Source organism: Gymnoscopelus microlampas (genome assembly GCF_963454915.1).
Source record: "Gymnoscopelus microlampas genome assembly, chromosome: 4".
NCBI classification, from domain to species: domain Eukaryota; kingdom Metazoa; phylum Chordata; class Actinopteri; order Myctophiformes; family Myctophidae; genus Gymnoscopelus; species Gymnoscopelus microlampas.
In genome coordinates, this window is record NC_139941.1 from 37,479,226 (window position 1) to 37,504,002 (window position 24,777).

The 24,777-nt window shown below is 41.9% G+C and overlaps 1 protein-coding gene across 1 annotated transcript in view; it reads left to right on the forward strand.

Moving 5' to 3' along the window:
• Nucleotides 1-3,610: 3,610 nt before the first annotated feature.
• Nucleotides 3,611-24,777, forward strand: part of galnt9 (polypeptide N-acetylgalactosaminyltransferase 9) — a gene marked incomplete at both ends in the record, with an annotated part of 114,863 nt that continues 93,696 nt past the window's right edge. Inside the window, 2 exons of the mRNA XM_084055103.1 lie at nt 3,611-3,851; nt 16,833-17,013. Coding sequence (XP_083911229.1) covers nt 3,611-3,851; nt 16,833-17,013 — 422 coding nt within the window. The remainder of the gene's footprint in view (nt 3,852-16,832; nt 17,014-24,777) is intronic.

The window sequence follows — 24,777 nt, forward strand, 5'->3', positions numbered from 1 at the left end:
GATGACAGGATGCTACCTACAGATTTATGGTGACCCTTTTCCTCTAGTGTCTGCCAACATTTCCAGCTGTTTTGGTCTTGTTGAAATCAACATGGAAGTTTCATAGGTTACAAAGATCTAATGGTCAAGATGCACATGAAGGAGTATGTTAGTGCCTTGCATTTACTTTGTTTTGCTCCTCCCAAAATCACATTTGAGGTGCACTATCAAAGCAAAGTGGTATGAAGAACATTTACTGGCATGCAGTCCATTTCTTTGTCCTGATGTCATCTGTGCTATAATGCAGTCCATAAATGTTTTGTTTGGAGTGCCAAACAAACTTAGGACTATAAATGTGTACTAGTCCCAGTGGGTGGGATCAAAACACCTATTTGGGCAGACCATGGGCAATACCACATCTTGAATTGCTCAATGAAGTGAAATACCACTGCATCTGGTGCTCTCCAGCTGCTACATTAACCATATTGAAATCAGAGACAAGCCATAATTCATTTTTAATCAGACATGGTACAGGTACTTTCCATGGCAGGGAGAGGGAGAGAGAGAGAAATAAAGAGAGAGAGAGAGAGAGAGGGGGGGGGGGGGGGGTGTACGTGTAGAGCGCTGTAAAGAGCCGTCAATAAAGCACTTGTGCTGCTGACCTACTGTCATATCCAGCCTGGATCAACTCTGTCCTTACCTGCCCTCTGTTTTACTCTTGGGCTTCCAGCTCTTTTTAAGGAGGTGTCAGAAAGAATCGTGTTTGAATGCTACACGTTTAGAGTGTAAAGAGACTGAGTTGAGGGTAGGAGGGTACTGTCTTCAGTCATTACATTTTTTTCAATTGATACTTTGTTACTAGTTACTCTGAATATTTATGACATTTTGGAACATGAATTACCCTCATATTAGATGGGCTTCTAAATGTATTCACTTCAGATTGCAGGTTTTTATTTTTGGTCATTTGTACACTATGCAAACAATATGCTCCATTCTCTTAAAACAACAACAGCAATAATACATGACATAGTTGTGACCAAAAAAAGGTATAGGCTGAAGCTACATAGCTTATTTTGCCTACCCTTTCAACATAAAATACATCCATGACAATTAAAGAAAAACAATTTAATTCTCAAAAAAGTTAAATTAAAAGGAGAAGAAAAAAAGAATACAGAAAAAACAGGACAAAGGTTTTTGCTTCATAATACAATGCATGTTCACATATATGGTTATACATGTGAATACATGATTTGTTATTTTTATTTTCTTCTTTTTTTTCTCTTCATAGTGTATTTAGACCATTTGCGTTGGTATAAATATAAAGTATGTCAAATTCTGGTAAAGTAGCCTACAGTAGGCCTTGCCTAGCCTATGTGATTCGTGTGATGTTGATTATAGTAGCCAACTAATCAGTCTGGAAGTCCACCGTGCAAGTTGGCAGGCCCCTGCTCCCCTAGGGGCAAAACAATATGCAAAATAGAAAGCAAATGCATTGCATGGTTATTCACTGTAGCTGTGAGTTGCTGTTGCTGGGATATCTATCAGAATATAGATAGAATAGGAAGAATGTGGAGTTAGCCTACATATTTTGTGTCAAGTGGGTTATATATACGTAGGTTATGCATTATAGAAGAAATGTCAAAATTAGAAAACATATATGTAGCACTATTTATTGCTCAAAACGTGCATATAAGAAGCGCATATCGTGCTCTTATCAATGATTATTTTATCCCTTCGAGCTGGAGACAGCTCGTGCATATTCATTATTTGCCTCTTAAAAACGTCACAACGCAGCAAGGCTTTATCTCCTCTCTATGCCATACCCAGTGTTGCCAGATTCTGGGAGAGAAACAATCAACCAGGTCTAGGATAATAAGCCCAAAAGAAGTGACCATAATAGGCCAAATGAGCACTTTAAACCTTTATACATCGGCTATTTGAAAATAGCCAGTCGCAAGCTCACAACGTGAGTTTGTAGATCTGATATTTTCAAATAAATTCTTTGGGGAAAAAGGGACACATACATCATTTGGGAGTCCTTGACATGGAAATGTTTGAGAAGCACTAGTTTAAACGACATTTGGAAAGAAGCCAGAAAAACAAGCCCAAAGTCACTTATAATAAGCGGACATGGCAACACTGGCCATACCTCTCTCTTCCTCCGCGAGAGCTTGAAAGAGGGAGCGCGAGAGAGAGAGAGCGAGAGAGCGAGAGAGAGAGCGAGAGAGAGAGAGAGAGAGAGAGAGAGAGAGGGCGGAATGAGAGACAACACGTTGGCTCGTGCACCATGGAGAAGAGCGGGAGCGTCGGATTCGTTTGACAGCATTTGAGGACAAACCTCCGCTCTCTCAACTTCTAACCCGTGCCCCGTCTTCGAATTAACACGACGATGCTGCAGTGAACTGACGAGAAACAACAACAACGCCGCTTGTTTTCATTTGAAGTCATGTGCATAATTTGTCTGGATTCTGGAACAGGACGAATCGTATCGTAGCACCACCACCACAACGCCTTTGAGAAAAGGAGATGTCAAAGCGAGGCTGTGATCAAAGAGGAGGCTTGGTGTAAAACGGGCTGGCGCATAGGTAGTATATACTGTAGGAGGATGGACGAGAAGTAGCCGGGACTGGGATTTTGGCGACTTATTATCACGCCGCAGAGACAAAATGCTTTGCCACTGCCAAGATTCCCCCGTTGGCATTTCAAGAGGGCGATGAATGCCTTCCCTGGCATAATTCGAGGCTATATGTAGTGGACACGATAGGAGATAGGCGCCCATAGGCTTGTTTTGAACAGCCGTTCGAAGCCCATGAACATATCTTCCCGAAGCCAGTCAACATATCTTACCGGTAACCGGAACACTCGCCCCTAAACACCCTCACCCCCATTTTTTTTTCGCGGACTGCTCGCCTCCAGAGGTTCTTGTATTCTTGTATTTGTTTTACTGAGGATAAGGTTAGAAATAAGTTAAGGGTTAGGCATAGCCTTACTGAGGTTAAGTATAGGAATAAGGTTAGGTTTTGGCACCGTTTTATACTGAGGTTAAGTTTAGGAATAAGGTTAGTTTTAGGCATAGTTTACTGAGGTTACGTTTAGGAATACCAGGTGGCGACCGTTCCGGGGTTGCCGGATATGGTCCGGAGCGACTGTGTTTTGGGGCGAGCGTTTTGGTATTCGTCTTACCGCGTTGCTTATGATCTTGGGGGAGAACAAAGCACGGTGTCAGTCAACATCCGTTTCCACCTTGAACTTCCACCGCGGCTCTCCTCCGGTATGTGATGCTGTTTATAAGCTGTGCGCTGCCTGGTGAGCTGTCTGTCCGTGGTCCTGAAAGGATAGCGCTGGAGGTGAGCTGTCCGTGGTTCTGAAAGGATAGCACTGACTGGAGGTGAGCTGTACGTGGTCCTGAAAGGATACACTGGAGGTGAGCTGTCTGTGGTTCTGAAAGGATAGCACTGACTGGAGGTGAGCTGTCTGTGGTCCTGAAAGGATAGCACTGACTGGAGGTCTCCTGAAGTTCACAGCGCATCACAGACCCTCTGACTGCTGCCTACACATATAGGTGGTAGCTAAGCCGGCTCGCATGGATAGCAATCTGGCTTGACTGCGTCAGCCTTTTCTCTTGTATTTAATGGCTGTGGCACGCAAAATAAAAACTTTGCTGACCGTCAACATATTCGTTTTTGTGGGGATTATTTTATTCTCGGTCTACTGCAGAATTCAAGACCGCTCAGAGGAACTCATCCAGATAAGTCGGATTTCTGACCAGAGACTGCGAGCCAGAAATGGCAAAGTTTCCAACTTGGTCGACAGACAGTCGATTCTACAGCGGCTGGAGCGGCTGGAGGATGTGGTCTACAATCAGCTGAACGGTAGGTCATTATGGATTCCCATCTTGACAATGAATGACATAATTCATTTTATTCACATGACATAGTTTTAACTCCATTTAAACCGCATGGATTTATTATTATAAGACATAGCACAACATTTGGTCTAATGGCTAGTGAAAAGCATGTGAGCTGTATTCATTATCCAACTTTAATTCAGGAATACATTCACTGTGTGTGGGCCCTCATTTCCAGTGATACATTATAGGCAATAATAAAACATAATATAAACCCAAAACAATACAAACAAAACAGAGGAAATAGTTCCAATAGTTATACCTATGGAGGCAGGGATGTTAATCATGTATTTCTTTTTCTTTTCTGTTGTTGAAGATCATTCCAAGAGGTTATGGCACTAAAATAAATGGCTGACTTTCCACATTTAGTGGGGAACCTTAAGCATAATATGAGCAAGATATATAGGGTCCAAAGTTTCAAGAATCCATTGCAATACCTTTCTGAAAAATAGCCTTTATTATAGATAAACAGATACCAGTATTTATAGCCTCTCTGGCAGAGAAGACAACCCACCTTATCATACAGGATACAATGATGAGTATTGAGTACCATAGCTATCACCAGTAATACATCATGAGGTTAGAAGGATCTATAGACAGTGTTCTTGGAGGTGGAAGCGGAAGGAACATCATTTCTAAAATTACCTCCCCATAATCCAACACTGATAAGAAAACTGCATGCTTCAACAATCCTTGTGTATGAAAACACTTAAGTTGCAAAATGAAAACTGTTGGCTGTATATAGGCCTACAATACAGTAAAATAATATAAAAGTAACAATAACAATAACCGATTAAAACAGATATAGCAGCCAGGACTGACCTCCACACATCAATGCACAATTAAACTGTAAATAATGATGCTCCTTAGTATGTTCAAACATAATTATGAATCCCAGTTAGAGGTAGCTTGAAATCACAGCTTGTGTATTGCATTGGACATATATTGCATTGATCTAACACTACTGACTCAATGAGCTGTCTGAGATTTGAAGGAGTGTCCTATGTACTAGCTATATAACACAATGGCACAGACTTGTAATTTATTATGTGGCTATTAGTCTGGGAAAACGTACAGTATTTGGGAGGGGTTGGCCTCCCCGGCATGGCAGCACCCTTTAAATCAGGTTAAATATGACTTCAGCTTACTCATGGTCTAATTAATTCCCCACAGATACAAGATCCACAAAGCCAAAAACTGTCAGTAAAAATATAAACTGGGATTTCTTTGCCAAAGTAAATGCTTATGGGAGCTTTGTCTGGTATAATAGGAAAATATATGCTTTTAGTTCAACTTTTACAGTATAACAATATGCCCAAATATTGATAAAGCTCTGATTTACTCCGGTGTTAACAAATACAGTAAATGTAAATAAGTCCTTTATAGCCTTAACATTAATTAAAACCCCAGGTACAGATACTGCCAGTCTCTAAAACTAAATGTCATTTAGTTTAAATATGCCCTTGTTTCAGATTAATCAAGACGTTAACAGAGCCAGTAGGTGACAGTGGCCTGTTTAGTGTTTAAATGAGAGGGTGTTATTGTGAAATAAGACTTGAAATAAGAAATAAGACACTGTCAGTGTTTTTGTATGCCTGCGTGTGTATTTGTGAACTATTAGCATGGGAATAAAATAAACAGCTGTTTATGTTATATTTCTCATCATTGGTAAATATTTACCTAATACCGATAATGTATCGATTGAACATATCTTATCTGTACCGTTTCATAATCAAAATAGCAGGGCCCAATGAGAGTATATTTCTTGTGCTTACCTTCAATCCATGCCAGCTAATCTTATCTAATGGTGATCTGTGAATAAAGAATCCATTCAACAGGAGATAATAGTCCAGGAGAGGTGTAAACAGACAGCGAGACATCTCATAATGATTTTTTGAGTCTCATTAACTGTCTGTCTATGCGTAGTGAGCAAAGTGGAATTTGGGTGCTTTCCATTTTGTTACTCAAAGTGAAAGTTTACACGATCGGTTATGTGCTTAAGATTAATTTCAAGGCCATTGTGTCCTTTGTAACCCACCGTGTATACTGTATTGCAAGATAGGCATCAATGAGAAAAGAATCATTCATCATTCAGTCCACAGTTCCATGGCAACATGGCAGGGAAACATAACTCTTGGCCCGTCCTGTGTGATCTTGTTATTGTGCCTGAGATTTGGCATCATGTCTGGAGCTTAGTCAGCAGCCTTCATAAAAATACTTCCTGTTCCTGCGTAGTGCACTTTCAGTACCATGCAGACACAGGCCTACCTGTAACATTATAGGTTCAAAACCACCCCTCTTTCCTATACTGCCCAAAGTAATCTACCACCCATCTTTCCTGTACTGCCCAAAGCAATCTGCATCTCCAAGTTATCTTATATTAAAATTGGCTTAAGGGAGGACCGTATGTATTTTAAAAATGATTCAATAGGATTTGAGCGCAGTGTCAAAGATTTTAAATTGTCAAGCTTTCAACTCAAGCAACTCCATTATCTTGTTTTTGCCTTTTATTGGTGTACTTAATCATACATTCACCTCCCAAGTCTTTGGCCCATTTATTTTAAAGTGTGCAGTCTACAAATTGCACTCTATGGCCACTGGGAAGCACTAGTAGGTTGGAGAGAGTACTCAGTGTGACAATAACTATTATAATGTCTGGCAGCAACCTGAAGTAATGTTCCTCTGTTGTTTATTATCTAACAATGGCATGCCAGGGGACAGGGAAGGACATGAAAAGTCAGGAAACTAAATTAATAAACAAATAAATAAATAATGATATACTGTATACGTTCTTTGACCTCAGGTGGATGGTCACATGACTCCCAACAAGAAACAACAGTTAAGGATTATCAGCACACCATTCTTTGCTGAAAAATGAATGACAGGCAAAGGTTATCAGTGTGTCTCTCCACTGCTTTAGGCTCTGCCATGTGGATAAGGTTGTTGTTTTAACAGGCTTATTAATAAGCCAAGAGTTTGACCTTCAGCAGTGTTGTAGAGCTGTCAGAAGTATATAGACACTGACAATGTTAATGCCATTTAACCGTACGAGCTGTGAACAGCTGAAACAAAGAATGTATTAAAATGAAAATGATACATGCAAATTAGTATATAATTGTGTGATAATTCTAGTGTATTATGAATGATTCTATTAAAGGGAGGGCAACAGATCCTTTTATATGCTAAAACAGCTCTTCTATTATAATTTTGTATTCTCATGAACAATGTTTCATACATTTTGGTAATTGGTGCTAAATCTGCCCCCGCCCCTAACATTCCAAAACCATGCAGGTGACCAATGTTATAACAAGTACAGTCAATACAGTATTTATAGTCTCACGAGCCAGACTGTTGCCTCCCACAATTTTCAAATGCTTCCGTCTACAGTCTGGAGAACGAAAGCTCGGAAAATGATCAAGCGGTAAAGCAGATGTGAAGCCTCCTCCCCACTTCCATTTCGTCTTTACAGTCACGCAAATGTATCCTAATGTAAATCAAAATCATCGAAGAATATATAGCTTTCTGCTTAGCAGGAATGGAAATGACAAAATAGAATGTAAAGATATTTTAAAATATATTTTGAACGGAAATGACGAACAGATGACAGCTTCCTTCCTCGGATTTTGGGAGGTGTAGTTCCAGACTCTATAGCATTCAGAGATTGTGGAATAGTTGTCTGTTTATGTCTAATTATATTTGAAAAGAAACTGTGATAGTGTCGTCTAGACATGGACTAGTATGTAAATATCAGAAGTTGTCCCTTATCTGTTCCTCTAACTTTAATTTGTTTTGCACATGGTAATAGATGTTTATTTATTAGAGAACCCATTTACATGTGATCTGTATCTGGATCATCATCATCATTGGAGTGCCCTCGAGATCTGCGACACAAGCTGCTTCCACTGGTCTCTGTTGCTCATTGCCACACCAACGCACAAAAAGGGCATCATTTCCAACGGGCATTGGCCTAGTGTTAATTAATTTTACATCTACAATGGCTAGTTAGTTTAAAAGTGTGTTAATATTAGGGAGTTTCAATAGAGGAAACAGTTGCTATGTTGCTGCTACCCTGTTTGTTACATTCAACAATCTGTTTGGCCGCCACCGAAATTACAGTGGCTGAGTGTCGCTGCTTCCTGTAATTGGCCACACCACCACCCCTATCCCCACTGGCATTTATTGGGGTCCAACTTATTTAGGCTTGCCTGGACTTGTTAAATTTTCAGATGAGATATCTAGATGCAGATCGCATGTTAATGGAAGTTGTAATTGGGGTAGTTGCAAAATGCAATTCAATATCCCATGAAGGAAATAGTGTTACTTTACAGCTTGCTTCTCTGACCGGCCCTGGATGTGTATCAAGGTTTAAATTCCACCATTGACACTGGGCAGACAGTGAGACTATTATCATCAGTCATGTTTATGATTCCTAGTATAGGTCAAAGTTGTTATCGCTATTAAGAAAACCTCCAAAGTAAAACATTGTGATGAATAATTAATTATAACTTCCCTATGTATTAAACATAACATAATATGACTCACTAGCTTGCCCCAGGCCACTTGATTGCTCATCTGTTCGATAGAAATGCATCATCATCAGTGCAACAATAATGTCTAATTATGTTCAATTGAGAACCACATCTGAATTCTTTTTGGGGAGCAACACTGTCATGTGACAACATAAAGTGGGCTTTAGGCTAGCTGTTTGTCCTTTACCAATGAAAAATATGACGTGAAATTCAAACAGTAAGACTAGTATACTGCACAGAGGTGACAACCTATTTTGATATGTAATGAGACAGGAGTCCTGGCCCCCTCCTGCCTCCTGTAGGTGCTAAGGAGACAGCAGCCTCACAGGCCCAGCTGCAGCTCCAGATATGCCTCTTATCTATAATGCCCAATGATGTCAAAGAAACCATCTATGTTTGCGTGCCAAACCCACAAGGCTGTTGACGAGGAATATGTCTTCATACATCTCTTCAGCATTTTCTAATCCAATCAAAACACACTTGATTCTCTGTCAGTGTCAGTGAAACATGGATGAATGAGCGTGTGTGTGTGTGTGTGTGTGTGTGTGTGTGTGTGTGTGTACACACGTGCATGCTTGCGTGTGTGCGTGCGTGCATGCGTGTGCACACATGGCACGCACACATGGTGTTAGGCAAGCATATAAAGGTGCGGGGATTGCAGTCACACCACAGCAGATTACGTTGGAGCGAGGGATGGATGGAGCGCTGATGAAATGAAATCTATTCAAATAATGATATGTAGATGAGCCACTGGTCGACAAAACAGTTTCAGAAACAGATGAGAATCAATTCTGCTCAGCCTTTAGGTAATCGCAGTAATGCATTTGCCGGCTCACCTGACAATCTGCATTTAGTTCTTTCCCATAATGAAATGCCAGAGAACGTTGCAGGGTTGAGATGGATATCTCACATTGCTGGTATGATTACATAGGCCTACCGACTTGGGGAAAGGTCTTAGTATGTGATTATGACATCCTTTGAAGGTTGGCCATGTGTTAGGTTTGTATAATTAATTGCAAAATGATCAAAATTGGAATACTGTTTAAATTTGAAATATCCAGATCACAAGTGGCTGCATAATTGTAATTACAAGTTACAGATATTCCACACTCATATTCCAGAGTCTCCTGAACAAAGTTATCTGTGGCTGAGCAGAATACTAAAATAGAGTTACAGTACACATCACAGAAAAACAAAGGGTTGTATTTTTTTGGGGAACATTCTTTTTATTCAGATTTTTCAAGATGTTTTTATAACATACAACCACTCAGACAGTAGGTACATACAAAAAACATAAACATAAGACAAAACACAGAAAAAAAACCCACAAAGGGTCCTATCTTACACCAAGGGCAAAATGGTACAACGCCTAGTGCAAGTGTCATTACTAGTTTACTACCAACACATCGTCATTTTCACACCCACACTGTTTAAAGACTGTATTATTCAGATTAAGATGCACACCTACATTCATAATGCAGGTAAAGTGCTTGCAATTAAAATCCATTCGAATTCAGCACAACTCTCACTTATAGCATGGCAGATGGCATTGCTGAGAGACCCAGCATTGAGGTTATAAAAATAATTAATGATCTGAGCTATATCATCCATATATTGCACTGGGAAAGTGCCCGTTGCCACTAGCCAATGTGTCGTGCTGGGAGGTACCAAAAGCATAAACCGTTTTCGTGCTCAGAAATGACAGATAAACCACGTTTCAAGCACTTGATTTTACATTATTTCTGTTAATAAGAATGCCATTAATAAGAATGTGTCTTGAATAATAATAAGAATGTATTGGTGTGTCTTTGCATGGAGAGGAGAGAGATGAGTTTATTTCAATAAAAGCAGACACAGACATCTGTTTCATCATATTTATTTTATTTTTGGAGTTTCGTGCTACTGTACAGTATCTGCATTCTGGGACCTTCTGATTAGAATAGTCTGCCAGTGATGGATGGAGTGTGCACGAAAAAAAGGTTTTCACCCACTGCTTTACACCTGTAAGACTGTGATAAAAAAAAACGTACGGATATAAATTTATCAACGAAATGAACTGCTGACATGCCAATATTTGTCAGGATTGGCAAATCACGCATTCTGCATCCCTTGTCTGTCAGCAATCTTTTAGCGATATTTATTTAAGCTTTTGAAGCCTTTTAAAGCTCTCTAAAATTAGTTATTTTCCTCTTCTCGAGCAGACCACTCGACCCTTCCATTACCATCAATATTTAGATATCGCTTTGTTCGCACAAATCTACCCTTGCTCTTAAATCATTCACCAATTGAGTTTGAGGCTCTATCTCAGAAAATAAGATACTCTCAGAAGGTTGCTCCATTATTTATGTCCTTTATGGGCTTAATGCATTAGGTCAAAAATAACATGGCCAAATGGATTTTGAGTGGCCAGTTGAAGGGAAATGTTATGGATTTGGACACAACACACAATATCCAGATTGGTGTTTGGTGGTGGTGCCATGTAATTCTGTCACACATCGGCAGTGGTTCAGTACTTGATCTTTGGCTGATAATGGGGCTGCGGTAGTTAGGGATAGGGTCAATTAACAGAGACTGGGGTGATGAATAATTAAGGGCACGGTCACACATACAGTACACGAACGCACATGCAGGATTGAGTATCGCCTGCAAAGTCAAAATCTGTCATATTTCATCAAAGTTGATCTCCACACAAGACAGGATGAGAATGAAAGTGAACGGGAGGCAAATCATTTCCGCATGTGGGACTGTAGCCTAATGGTGCAGGCAGACCATCAGGACAAGGCGGTGCACATTTTTTTGACAGTCTTTCACGTCTGTGTTCCAGATTAAAGTTTATAAACAATCACATTGCTTACTGTATATTAGGTCATGTGAAGGGGTTGGTTATATTGATTGGATGCATCACCAAATTACGTGGCTACTGTATATGTCACAGTCACGTTGATTGTATGGACTAGTACGTCAGCTGAAAGCAATTAAAGGTAGGGTAAGTGATTTTCTTTGGTTATAATAAGTGTTAAATAGCTCTATATTCTGACTAGTACTCATTGCTATAGAGTGTTTGTTCAGTAACAGGAGTCTCCATGTCTCTCCAGCTCTTTAATAAACAGAAAATGCATTTTCAGGTCAGGATACCAATTTGATCCAATCAGGATAGAGAACTCAGGCAGGATACAAATTAAATATGTGAAATTGGAAGTGATGACACAAAGACATGAGCAGACACAATTGGAACTGGAACACTATACAAATTAAGCTGATAAATGGGTACTCTCTCCTGATTGGCTGACATTTGATCACCTACCTGAAAATGTATTTTCTGTTTATTAAATAGCTGGAGAGACATGGAGACCCCTGTGACGGAACAAACACTCTATAGCAATGATTACTATGAGAATAGAGTGCTTTAACCTGTTAACAAAAAACTTTTCGTTTTGACCCAAAAATATCACATACCCTAATTTAGTAGACAATTGCAACACAAGGATTTAAATCTAAAATTGTGGACTAAGTTTAAACTAAACTAAAACCTGGAGGCAGCCCATGTGAAAACAGTCAGAAAACTGTTTTTTTTTTGTTGATCAAGTTGGCAGTTTTAGATCATCGGAGGTGCAACATTTGGAATTGATATTGGACCAGGTTTGATATAAAAGTGTCAGGTGGGGCACATACATGGAATATGTAGCTGTGGAGAGATATAATCCGTATTTGCCCTTCACCCTGTTGCCAATGTCCTTCCTGGGTGCAGACTGTTGCCAGGGCTACAGAGGCATTCGCTTTTTGTTCTGTATCATCCCCTTCCTGCGTTCACTGCCTGTGTATAAGGGAATCCAGACTCTGTGTTTACAATAGAAGGGGAAGCAGATGTTAGCCTGTAATTGCCTCATACGAGGATAATAAAGGTGTTTTGCTAATGTGCCATTTCCAGAGGATTTTCAAGTAGAAGATATTGTTGAATGATACCTTGCTAGAATAAGGATTGTTTAATTGTAAACACAGCAGGTATTCCATGTAGGCTTTTGCTTTGTTTGATTACTTTCAAGTTCTTTGTTGTGTTAAAAAAAATAAAAAGAAAGAAAGACCATGCTGAAGAGCACAGCTTTGTATACCTATTGAGCTGCACTGAATGGAGTTCTGTTTATTTATTGTGCCATTCTTCCTCTTCTTCTACTACTACTTCTACTTCTTCTTTATTAAGACACACTTATTGATTTTATTTGTTTGAAAAATCTGGTGCATGGAAAAAAGAGCAGTCTGCTCTTCTGTGACAACATGTCACAATGCGATGTGTTGTAAGCTTGTATATTTGCTATTTTCGCTGTTTTTTTGTGAGACACTGTTGCATACAGATGCAGTATACTGTAAAATAGGGCTGAAGTGGTTAATCTGACTACTCGATTTAGTTGATTATAGAAAATATTTTTTTTGCATTGATTCATTTCGTGCTTTAACAAAACAAACAAATAAAACACATTCTGGATTATTCAATGAATCGATAGAGTAGTCGATACAATAAACGTGAAGAAACTAATCAATATCCCTACAATGTAGTGATGGTTCTTTTATGATCCCAGAGATGACATTTGGAACAATAGCATTGCACACTTTAAATACATTTATAATTCAGTGGTTTGTTGGTATTCATATTCAAAATATACACAACTATTTGTACATTTTGAACATTGCATTCAAAAGTGCGACATTGAAACTCTGGATAAACTCCGAAACATATGCGGTAATATAAATGCATGGGTTGGCTGCAGCTTGGGTCAAAATCTCCAAGGGCCCAGTCCTACCTGAGCCTTTTATAACACATCTCAAAGCTTATATTCAAGTGCTCTTATTCAACCGTGATGGACAGGGACAATAGCAGTGGACCTTTTTGGAGGCTGGCTCTGAGCATCTACAGGCTTAATAGAATGTTTTTCTAACCAGCCGGCGGAATCGGAAAGAAGCAGGAGGGGAGGAGGCAAGAGATAAAAAACACAAAGCCAACAACAACAAACACGGTGACCAGAAAGATTTGCTGGGCATAACTCACAGAGAGACTCTGAATCCCTGAGACTCTCAGACACCGGCTTACACAGCAGCACACACAAAGAGAGAGATGGACGGATACAGACTTACTGCACAAACACACAGACACAAACCGACAACAATCAAATGCATGTGACAACTTGTAACAAAGAAAGATGTAAAACAAAACGATATTCTGTCTCTCTCACTCCCTCCTCCGCCCACAACCCCCTAATCTCGTCTTTGTCTCTCTTTCTGCCCCCTCCCCCTCTCTCTTTCTCTCTCTTTCTCTCTCACTCACTCCTTCCCACTATATCTCTATGTCTACCCCCCCCCCCCCAATGTCTGACCCTCACCCCAGCCCCCGTGTCTCTCTCCCCACCTTGTCTCTCTTCATCACCCCTTCATCTCTGTCTCTGTCTGTCTCCTCATTTCTAAAGAGCATGTCTCTGTCAATGTGTGGCAAATGTGCCTACTTGAAGATGGCAGATGGCCGTGATTTGAACCCCGCCCATGCTCCTCACTAAATGCCACCACATCAACCAGTTGGCTGGTGCAAGGGGTAGGGTAGGGAGAGCCAAATCCATCCCTCTAGTGGGAGGTGGCAGTTTGGAGCCATTCAACCAATTACAAATCTCCAGTTGAACCCTAAGGATTTGTGGCCATCCTAATATGGTGATTACTTTTCGCACCTTCGTGGAGGGGTGAAGCTGCGGAGCTGAGCAGCTCATTGCTATACACTGTCTTCCTCCCAGCTTCACTATCTATCTAGAAAAAGTGCAAAGGGTTGTGAAAAACAGAAAATCTAATTAAATGGATAGAATTAAGACCACCAGTTTACTTACTGTCTGTGTCCATCTCTGTATGAAGGACAAATAAAACGATAGTTCAATTAATATTTTCATGAGGTGGTTCTGCTGCAAATCTAGCTGTCTATAAGAGTGTCTGTCTGTGTTTCCAGACCTGATCTTGCAAACTGCTGTACCAATCAGCGCAAAATGTATTGTGCACACTACCAGTATAGGCCACTGAAGTACCTCCACGTTTTTCACATAATGTTTATATTTTTTTAAATATGTAACATAATTTTATAATGTAAGTCAAAGGGGCTCTATATATGTTATCATAGAGTAGACAACTGACATCATAGATGACTGACATCAAAGGCTGGCCACATGGAGATCCACATCAGAGCTATCTCGTTCCCATGTGGATCCCAAGAGCCCAAGAGCCACATGATTCAATGTTTTCCTTTAAATTTGAAGGTTTCAGGGGAAGCAGCTGTAATTTTCCTACGTCGTGGTGGGGTGACCGATTTTTGAAAGGTCAAAGACATTCTTGGACCGGCAATTCTAAAGAGAGAGGCAACGAACAGCAATTCCAAAGGCAGAGGCGAGTAGACAGGAACATGAGACCAGCCAACAAACCCCCATTGTCATGGCATAGGCCTTTGATATCATGTCAGAAGTTACTCATTTGAAGACTGCAAACAGCATGTCCTTTGAGATTTCACGTCTGACAAAACCCTTTTTGCCTTTTTGAAAATGTCATTGTCGCGCAAGACAGCGTTGAGGGTCTGTTCGCATTACAGAGATACGTCTTTTACGACCAAGAGCAGAGATGGTCATTTAAGTCTGTGACATTAACACCAGTAATGGCAGACTCCAGGGTCCTCATCAAAGTACATGACAGTGGCTAGAATGACCATGGATGAGTTTTGGACAAAATCTGTAGGAGCAGTAGCAAAACGTGTGTTATGAAGAAAACGCAAAATGGTGGAAAATCTTGTGGGGGAAATGGGTGCGCATTATATATAGAGTTGCGTCATGATCGAATTAATCCAGGGGGACACACAGACAGGCACACGGACAGACAGGGGCAAAAACATAATCCCCGTCCCCGGCCATTCCGTAAATATATAGCATGTACTGTACTGTATGTACTCTTGGCACTGAAACACTTGACTAAGTTAATCAACAGTTTTTCTTTTCATGGTGTGGAGAAAAAAAAGACTGTAACATTGCAACCCCAGACACAGCTATATTGAGCCATTTTCTTTCGGATATTATTATCACCTTCACCTAACTCAGAGGCTAATTGTCCACACTGAAATGAAGCCACAGCCTTTCTTTATAAACATGCTAACAACCTCACCTAAAATGAAAATGTAAAAATGGTTTGCAATAAACGTATTTTGTAATCTTCAATGCGGTTCAGATAGGCCAAACCTAAACAAATTATTGCCACTGTCGACTTGAGTGCCTTTTCTTTTGAACATCTTTTGGACAGACTAGACCAAGAGCAGTTGCCTATTTATAAACAAATCTCCAGGGTCTTGACCAAGACAGGGATGGCTGACATTTGACTGTCACTCAAAGCAAAGCAACACACAAAGGCACCTGCCTATGTTTGCTGATTGATTGTTTTGTGTGTGGTAAAAAAAAAAAGAGACAACGGCTCTTTAAATGGAAATTTCACACGTGATTTCACACAGGAATTTTAGGCTTGATGTTGCGTATGTGACCTTTGACAGTATAGTAGATTCAGAAAATATACAATGGCATATTCATCCACCCATGTGCGTACGCACACACACACACACGCACACGCACACGCACACACACACACACACACACACACACACACACACACACACACACACACACACACACACACACACACACACACACACAGACACACACACACAGACCAGCGTTTCTTTCTGCTTCTGTCTTGCTGTTGTGCTGTATGATGGCAAGCAATGTCAGGCGGTTTGGGGTGGCTGTTTTGCTGCTCTTCCGTTGACAGACAGTGTAATGATGCCCTACAGAGGAGCCCCACTAGGTCTCAGAGCTGCCATACACTCTGCCTCACACAGCCCAAGAATGCCAATCAGCTGACACTCTCCAAGCACTGGCTTCTCACCTGTCTCTCTCTGTGTGTGTGTGTGTGTGTGTGTGTGTGTGTGTGTGTGTGTGTGTGTGTGTGTGTGTGTGTGTGTGTGTGTGTCTGTGTTTGTCTGTGTGTGTGTGTGTGTGTGTGTGTGTGTGTGTGTGTGTGTGTGTGTGTGTGTGTGTGTGTGTGTGTGTGTGTGTGTGTGTGTGTGCGTGTATGTGTGTTGGGGGGGAGGGGGGTGGGTGTACGTGTACGTGTACGTGTACGTGTACGTGTACGTGTACGTGTACGTGTACGTGTACGTGTACGTACGTGTACGTGTACGTGTACGTGTACGTGTACGTGTACGTGTACGTGTACGTGTACGTGTACGTGTACGTGTACGTACGTGTCTGCGGTACACCGATGCATATGTATGCCTGTGCATTTGGCTGTATGTTGTTTGCATGTTTATTTGTTTGTGTGCCTGCGTATGGTTGTTTGATTAATTTCCTTTTTTTTGGCAGGTCTTGCTAAGCCAATGGGGCTGGTGGAGGGTCCTGGGGGCTTGGGCCAGGGCGGAGCGGCAGCTACTCTGGGAGAGGACAGTCTCGATGCTGAGGGGAAATACGAGGAGTATGGCTACAACGCCCAGCTCAGTGATCGAATTTCCCTCGACAGGAGCATCCCAGACTACAGGCCCAAGAAGTAGGTTCACCACTGCTGTTTTCTCCATGTGAAGCTCTTCTGTTTAAAACTGTGAAAATACATGACAACGATATAGTGGTTATGAGATGCTTGTCTATAAACTATATCACTCTGGCCTGGGATTGAATCCCACCAGAGCCTTCTTCCTGTACGTGTACGTGTCCCTGCTACACTGTCTTCCTCCCAGCTTTCCGATCTATCTAGAAAAAGTGCAAAGGGCCGCAGATGCCTCAAACATTGCAAACATTGAATTAAATGGATAGAATTAAGACTGCCATCTCTGGATTAGGAAACGAAAAAAGGGGATATTTACTCGCGGCCCCATAAAAATGCGTCTGAGGCACAGTGGCCTATAGGATCTAATCATATCAGAGCCTTATCCCTTGTAACTTGCCAGAAGATAAATTCTTCGATTCCCTCCATAAAAAGGCCTTTCACTTTCCTTTCTTCATGTTTGTGTGTTCTGTTTACCTTGGAAAGGTGGACAAAGGAAGGGCATAGCTTTGATAGCGGTAATGGTCCACCAATGTCTTTTAGCCACACACTGAATCAGTGGCACTTCATAATATTGGTTATTACATATCAGGAACTCAAGTTTGCAAAGCCATAAGTCTATGGTTATGTATAGTATGAGTCATTCCAGAGCTAACATTTTCATTTTCATTCATTTTGAATGTTTTATAATTCATTGGTTTCATTATTGAATTGAATTAAAATCACTGATAGGGCTAGTCTGTGAGTTTATCCACTATTGGCGTACAGTGCAGACCGGTATTATTGAAATGCAGATTGGCTCAAACTACAGCTGGTTAACTCACTGTTTACAGTACATTATGTGGTCCTCAGTTTTAGTCTGTGAATATGCTTCGATGGGGAGATTCTGAAGGCTTCTTCTTATTTTATCAAAGTATCTCATCTTAGTTTGTCTTTTATTATTATGATTATAATTATTATTATTATTGGATGTTGTTGTAGCACAGTACATTGAGGACCTCACAAAATGGCATTTTGCTTCTTGTACCTCTATGAATACTGACAAATAGACCTTCTTCATTCCTGATTCTAATAAGTTACAGTAGTCAAATGACTTCCGTTATTGTTTAATAATGTCGCTGCTCATTTTCACTTTGTCGCCAGGCTTCTCGCCTGTCCATATCGCTCGGTGTAGGCCAATTGGAAATGAATGGCGCTTTGTCGCTTGTTGTCGCTGCCAATGTGAGCGCAGGATTATTCCATTTGCCTCTCCTGTTGCCTTGCTTCTGACTGTCAGTCCAGCTCAGTGCATAAGGCCTCAGGCAAGTAGACCTATCTCAGGGTGCCTGGCCTCCTCAGGCAGAGGGAGCTGCACAAAAAAGGAAATTGCTTCAGACACGCATAATCCTGACATGAAATGACTGTCAGTCCCTCACTGCCAAGATGACAGTGATAGTCACAGAGCAAGCTCATAATGTAATGGGAAAAACAAAAGAGTCCTGGAAGTCGTTTACCTTTTCATGAGAGACAACCCAACAGATACCCACAAGGAATCGTAATGGTCTTTTTAAATACATTTTAGACTTAGGACTTGGAGCTCCTACATTGTGATACAGTGACTTGGGGGAGGAGTGCTGTCGGAGTCAGGTTAGGTGGGGCGTAGGAGGCTAATCGGGCTGCCAGTGGTGCTTATATCCAGGTGTCAACAGAATAATGCTGGCAGAGAAAGCCGAGCAGAGAGAACATTGATGGGCCAGGGCTAGGGAGAGAGAGGGTTTCTGCACAGGTTTTCGTGGTGGGTAACAGGTTAATTTCATCCCACATCAGTTTCTTCCCTGCTGTTGCATGTTTTTGACACTGGGAAATGTTTTTGACAAGAGTGGAACAGAGACAAGGGAGGAGGAAAGAAGGGGGAGTAAAAAGAAGCTACTAATTAATAACGTCAGCTCAGAGCCAAAGCACTGCTACTGGAACGGAGGTGCGTGAAGGGGGGTGGGGTTAGCCAAATGACCCTTTTTCAATTGACTAATTCAACAGGAAAAGGAAGCTGTTAAAGGAAAAGGCAGTACCCAGTGTGCCCTTTGATGGTCGAGTGGTTGAGACCTCTGCTTGCAGGCCTACAAAATCAACTCTTAACTGCCTTGGGATTGAATCCTGGGAGAGCATTTCTCCTCCTGTGGTTCAGATCTCTCAAGCTAGCCACCTAATTAAAGAAAAAAGAAAGAGAAAAGACAATTGCGTGGGCTGCCAACTCTCTCTTTGAAGATATAAAGGAGGAGATGCGTGTGCGTCAGCAGGTTTGCGAAAGCATCTGATATACAATACGTGTTGAATGGAACTGTTGTCATAGTGTTTCTGTGGACACATTTGGCACTTATTTCACAGGGCTGTGACCGCATACTATGCCATCCCTTTTTCTCATACTGCTGTGGTTTTTATTACGTTTCCTACTGCTCAGTTTGACTGAGTCACACGTGACTGCTCAAGTATTACTCTGTCTCACCTCTGTTCCACAAACTGAATTGTTTACGCTCCCATAACCAAGCTAACACATGCTGAGGTGTGCGTAATGTGTACTGTATGTTAACAGAACATGGAAGTGAGTCATTTCAGACAGTAAATAAAAACAAATAATCTTCTTAGCATCTATAGAAACAGATAGGCAAACTGTACGGCAGGATTCAGGAACATTTTGTCATGGAACACAAATAATATAATAGTCTCTCTTTTTCTATCTCTATGACACGCATCACTTGGTATAGGAGCAGTACCTTAAAGAGCGAAGGAAGGCGAGGAAACATGAAAGGCACTGTTAGGGGCTGTGTCCACAGAAACTGTTTATTGAGTTTCCAGCGCCTTTCTGCCATGCATTTCCATGGTAAAGATGCGCTGGAGCGCTCCTCTTCCCAGTTCCAAGCATCGCGTTTTAGCTCTCTCTGCAACCAACATTTTTTGGGGGAGCGCCCTCGGTAGCCTGGCATGGCCAGACTAATTTCACAGGCAAATTATTTTTTCTCGCACTGGCAGATTCATCTGGTGTCCAGGCTACGTACTAGCTACTACTGTCACTTCAGTACAATGGGAGGTTCTGTTGGCAGTTGCAACGTAGAGGTGGTTGAAGTGCAGTCTAATGGGCTTTTAATTGAAATGTGTGAGTCATTTAGCAGAGAGGTCTTTTATGACCTTAGGGGAGGCAAGGCCTGGGCTGCCATGATGGAAGATCTTCTCTTTCGGGGGCCCTACCTTCCGCCCGGCGCAATGCGGCGCTGGGTACAGCGCCACTGTCATTGCTATTTTCCAACCGATGCACTTCTTGTGCATATTTAGCGCCCATGGCATTTTTGGTCCTAAATGAGGTGTGGTGTGATCCAATCAGGGCACACGGCTATCTTTGCACTAAGACCAGCTTCAAGGTGTTGTTATCATCCAAATTCAACACAGTGATATTTCTGAGGGACTCCGCATTGAGATTCAAAATTTCTTTTAATGATCTGGACCAGATTATCAATATATTGTATTGGGTAAGTGTCCGTTTTCTTTGCACAGAGTTGCACAGAGAATTGCACAGGTTTTCGGTGGTTTACATTAAAATGTAAAAGTAGACGTTTACTCTGTCTCTGCAGTTGTTGACTGCAGTGTCTGGAGATTTTTCTGATATTTTCTTGGCCGTATTGCGCTTTTTAATGTCCTAAACTTGAGGGCCTCGATGATTTTTAGCCAACAAATGTATCCACACCTGACCATTCTTATGCTGTGATTGGCAGGATATAACCGTTTCATAAATCACATGTGAGCTCTGTCGTGAGAGGATTCCTGTGGTTGGATCTGCGTTGGTTTCTATGTTAGATTGATGAATGAGTGACACTCTCTCTCTCTCTCTCTCTCTCTCTCTCTCTCTCTCTCTCTCTCTCTCTCTCTCTCTCTCTCTCTCTCTCTCTCAGTACACTAGATAAGATATTGATTGTCCCCCCTTCCTTGTAGGCTTTCCCCTCCACTGCACGTTACTGTGGGACCTAATCATACTAATTACAGTTGCTATCAGCTTTTGCTGCAGTTTGGATTTGTCAAAAGACCGTTTGAGGTTCTATATAAACCTATTATCCCCATTCACTGCCTGCTGCCCTACTGTATGTCTACCTCACCAGTAACTTCCAGTGGTTAACCTTCTTACCTGCTATATGAAGGATAATCCTCATGACACTCTGGTCATGAGGATAGCAGGTTAGTGCCGCAGTTCTCATCTGCGGCACTGACATCTCAGTGATATCTGATGTTTGTCCATCAAGCCATTTCTGCACACTTGATGTAAGTCACCCTAGCTGGAGAAGAGTGACAAATGACTCAATAGAATGGTGTCATTTGTGTCCTGGTGGCTCAAATCCAGCTCTTGACCTCTTTATGTCCCATGTCATACCTTCACTCATTGCTCTCTTTTCTGTATCTCTACACTGGTCTGTTAAAGGAGGCCAAAAATAAAATAGTAGTGGGGACGTAGTTGTACCTGCTATGTTTGTGAGGGTTAAAATGAGCAGGCATTGGAAAGTAGGTGGAATGCCCTCAACATATATTGGTTTGAAAAAAACAAACAAACAAACAAACAAAAACATTTGAACCCGTGGACTCCTTGCCTGAGCTTATGGCTTACTTTTTATTTCCACTTCATGTAGCCTATAATATCAACGCCATAGATGTTGTCAACCGGTGCAGCGTTTGATTTGTATTATTTGTGGTTGAACCCCAAAATCTATTGAAGCATAAGGGATGATGTGCTTCGTGGAGGGGTGGTGCGGGGTGGATGGGGGACGATGTCTCTGCTTGTATTTGCTTGTATCTGTTGAAGTGTGTTAACCAAATACGAAGTGTGCAGGTGTAGGACCTGAGAAGCAGGCCTACCTCATTTCCTAAGCCTCTGATACCCCCGAAATGGGATCGGCGAGGTCACAATGGTGGAGATGCAGGTAATTTGTAAACAAAAGTATCTCTCTTTCAATCCCCTTCTCTCTCCCTCTTGCTACAAATTGTTGCTCTTTTCCGACATCTGCGTTTATCACTCTGGAAGGGGAGCCGGCGAAAATGACAAGCCAAACGATTATCTTTCTGAGAGGAGCGCTCCCCCCGATTGGAAAGTAGCTTCGGTCTTTCTTGTAGCCATGCAGGTTATGGGAGGTTAATGTGAAATTTCAGTGAGTAACAGTGCCCAGTAGAGTGGGGGAAGAAAGGCAGATGGGAATGGTTGGGCTTTACGGCAGGCCGGCCATGGAGAGGAGGAGGAGAAGCAGGAGAAGGAGGAGGTGTGATGGGGATAAGTCTTAATCTAGTGCTCTGTTTCTGTCAAAGCTTGTTCCAGGTCAAATTATGAGCACTGGCCGGTGAGCTCAGTCCCATTACAAACAGATGAGCCGATCGCTCATCCTGTTACGGCCTTACAAGGTTCCACCACGCTCCCGCAGACAGGTACAAATTTAAGGTTGAGCGATGTCCCAAATTGGATCCAGTAACTAGGGCAATGGAACAGCAATATCACTTTACGATCTCGACACTGAAATCCGGGGGCCGGAGAACCACAGCTCAACTAGGAGCGATGAGAGGGCTGCCAAACGCCCGCTCTCTGATTCTCACAAGACATTACTATGGTAATATTCATTAAACATGGGCTTGTGGACGCAACTTATAACCAAATGGGAGCGAAACATACATCATTCTTTTGCAGCACACTTGTCGTATAGCCACAATGGGAAAGCTGCAGCGCCTACAAAAAAAGAGGGGGAAGAATCCCCCCTCCTCAGTACTTGCTGCCAGATTTGTCATCGTATTTATAGAGCTGGCAAGCCTGATTGAGAGAGGCAATAGAAAATGCCATGAGCGGGAACAAAAGAACGTTGCTGAGGGAGAGGCAGGGAGACATGGGAAGGGATTGAAGTGATACAGTGAAAGGGGTATCAATCAAAACACTTGTGTGTCTACTCTCATGTATACAGAAAAGTGGCACGGGCTGAAAATATAGACGGACCTGAACAATATTCTCCAGTGCGCACTGTACAAGCACTGTGGTTAAACCATTATTTTATGAACTCTAGGTCAGATTTATGTATTTTTTATTTTACTCAGATTTAATTTTATCATGTACACTTGTGCTCAAGAGGAACCTGACTGCATGTAGACACAGTTTATGGAAACAGACTTGTAACTAGAAAAAGGTGCTCCACGGAGTGCATACCTCTGCCAGGCTGGCAGTCATCAGGACCAGAGGAAGCTGCGGCGGGAAATAACATTTGTATGACATACAGTGAAACCTTTCGCATTTAATCAGTAATCGATATAAATATAGTTTACAAGTTGAAGCGACATGTTGATCAGCTTGTGTAATTGTCGGTAGCCGCTAAGTCCTTGGAGGCGAGTATACGTATGACTTCAGGCCAGGCGCGCTGGAAGCTGTTCTCAGTAGGGTGGCTAGGGGCTGGGATTGGCGGTTCTGGCGAATCGTATCTCCATATGCCTATCACACAAGTAACAAAGCACTTTGTGCTTTTCTCTCCTGATCAGCGCTGAGTACAGGTCCTCTCGGATCCACCGGGGTATTATAATGATAAACAAACCTGGGACCAGAGGTAATGGAATCTGAACCAACCCGAACCCGATTGACCATGGACCAAAGAATCAACCTGGTTCGGGTTGTATCTTCGGGTGGACCAGTGAAGATCTCTACTCTAGCGAAAAGAACTTGAAGGCCAGTCTAAGTCAGTGCTATGACATCAGCACTATGATGTCAGCACTGTGCATGTCTATATGGGACAGTTCTAATTTTATAGAATAGATATCTCTTCCTTGTTGTCCGAGGTTGGATAATGAGGGCAATGTTGATTCTTGATTATTGAAGATTGGATTTGTTTATCACCCTCATTTATTCACAAAGTCAGCTAGAATATACCATTTGATCAGCACTTTTATTAAATAAATAGATTAACATTACTGTCAACAAGGAACTGCAACGGGTCAGCAAGCAGACAAAATATCTTATTTAAATGATGTCATTTTGCCAATAACATTTATTGTATGTTGCAATGTTGCATTATAAGACAGTTTTACATGTTCTCCATTTCACTAGTTTAATCATAAAATCTCTTATTCCTTCATAATTGCAATGTTTGCTCATGCCACTTCTCATTGTCTGAAGATGAAAACCTGCTTACATGGGCCACACGTATATACGTACTTACATACACAACACACATGAACACACGGCAGGGATCAACAATATAAATAGCCCGCTGGCCCGAAGTACTATTTAACCAGAACAGACCTTGCACTTGCCCGCTTGAGCCAGTAAAAATAATGCCTTAAAAATGTCCCCAGAGGGCCAGAGCCAAATTTCCCTTAATGTCAATCCCTGCGCACGTGCACACACACACACACGCACGCACATGCACGCACACACACACACACACGCACGCGCACGCGCACACGCACACGCACACGCACACGCACACGCACACACACACACACACACACACACACACACACACACACACACACACACACACACACACACACACACACACACACACACACACACCAACTCCCATCTGAACCACCTAAGCCTCCAGGGGGTTGAGATGGAAGGATGTAACATTAGCACCACACTGGGATCCATCTGCTGTGAGGCTGTCATGTACCACCTCCTGCCCCCCCCACCCCCCCTCTGTCTCCACTCATGTCTTTGGATGCTGCCGACTCAAGCTCATATCTTGCTCCACCGGGGCACCAGGCCACTACACACACTCAGAGCATGGT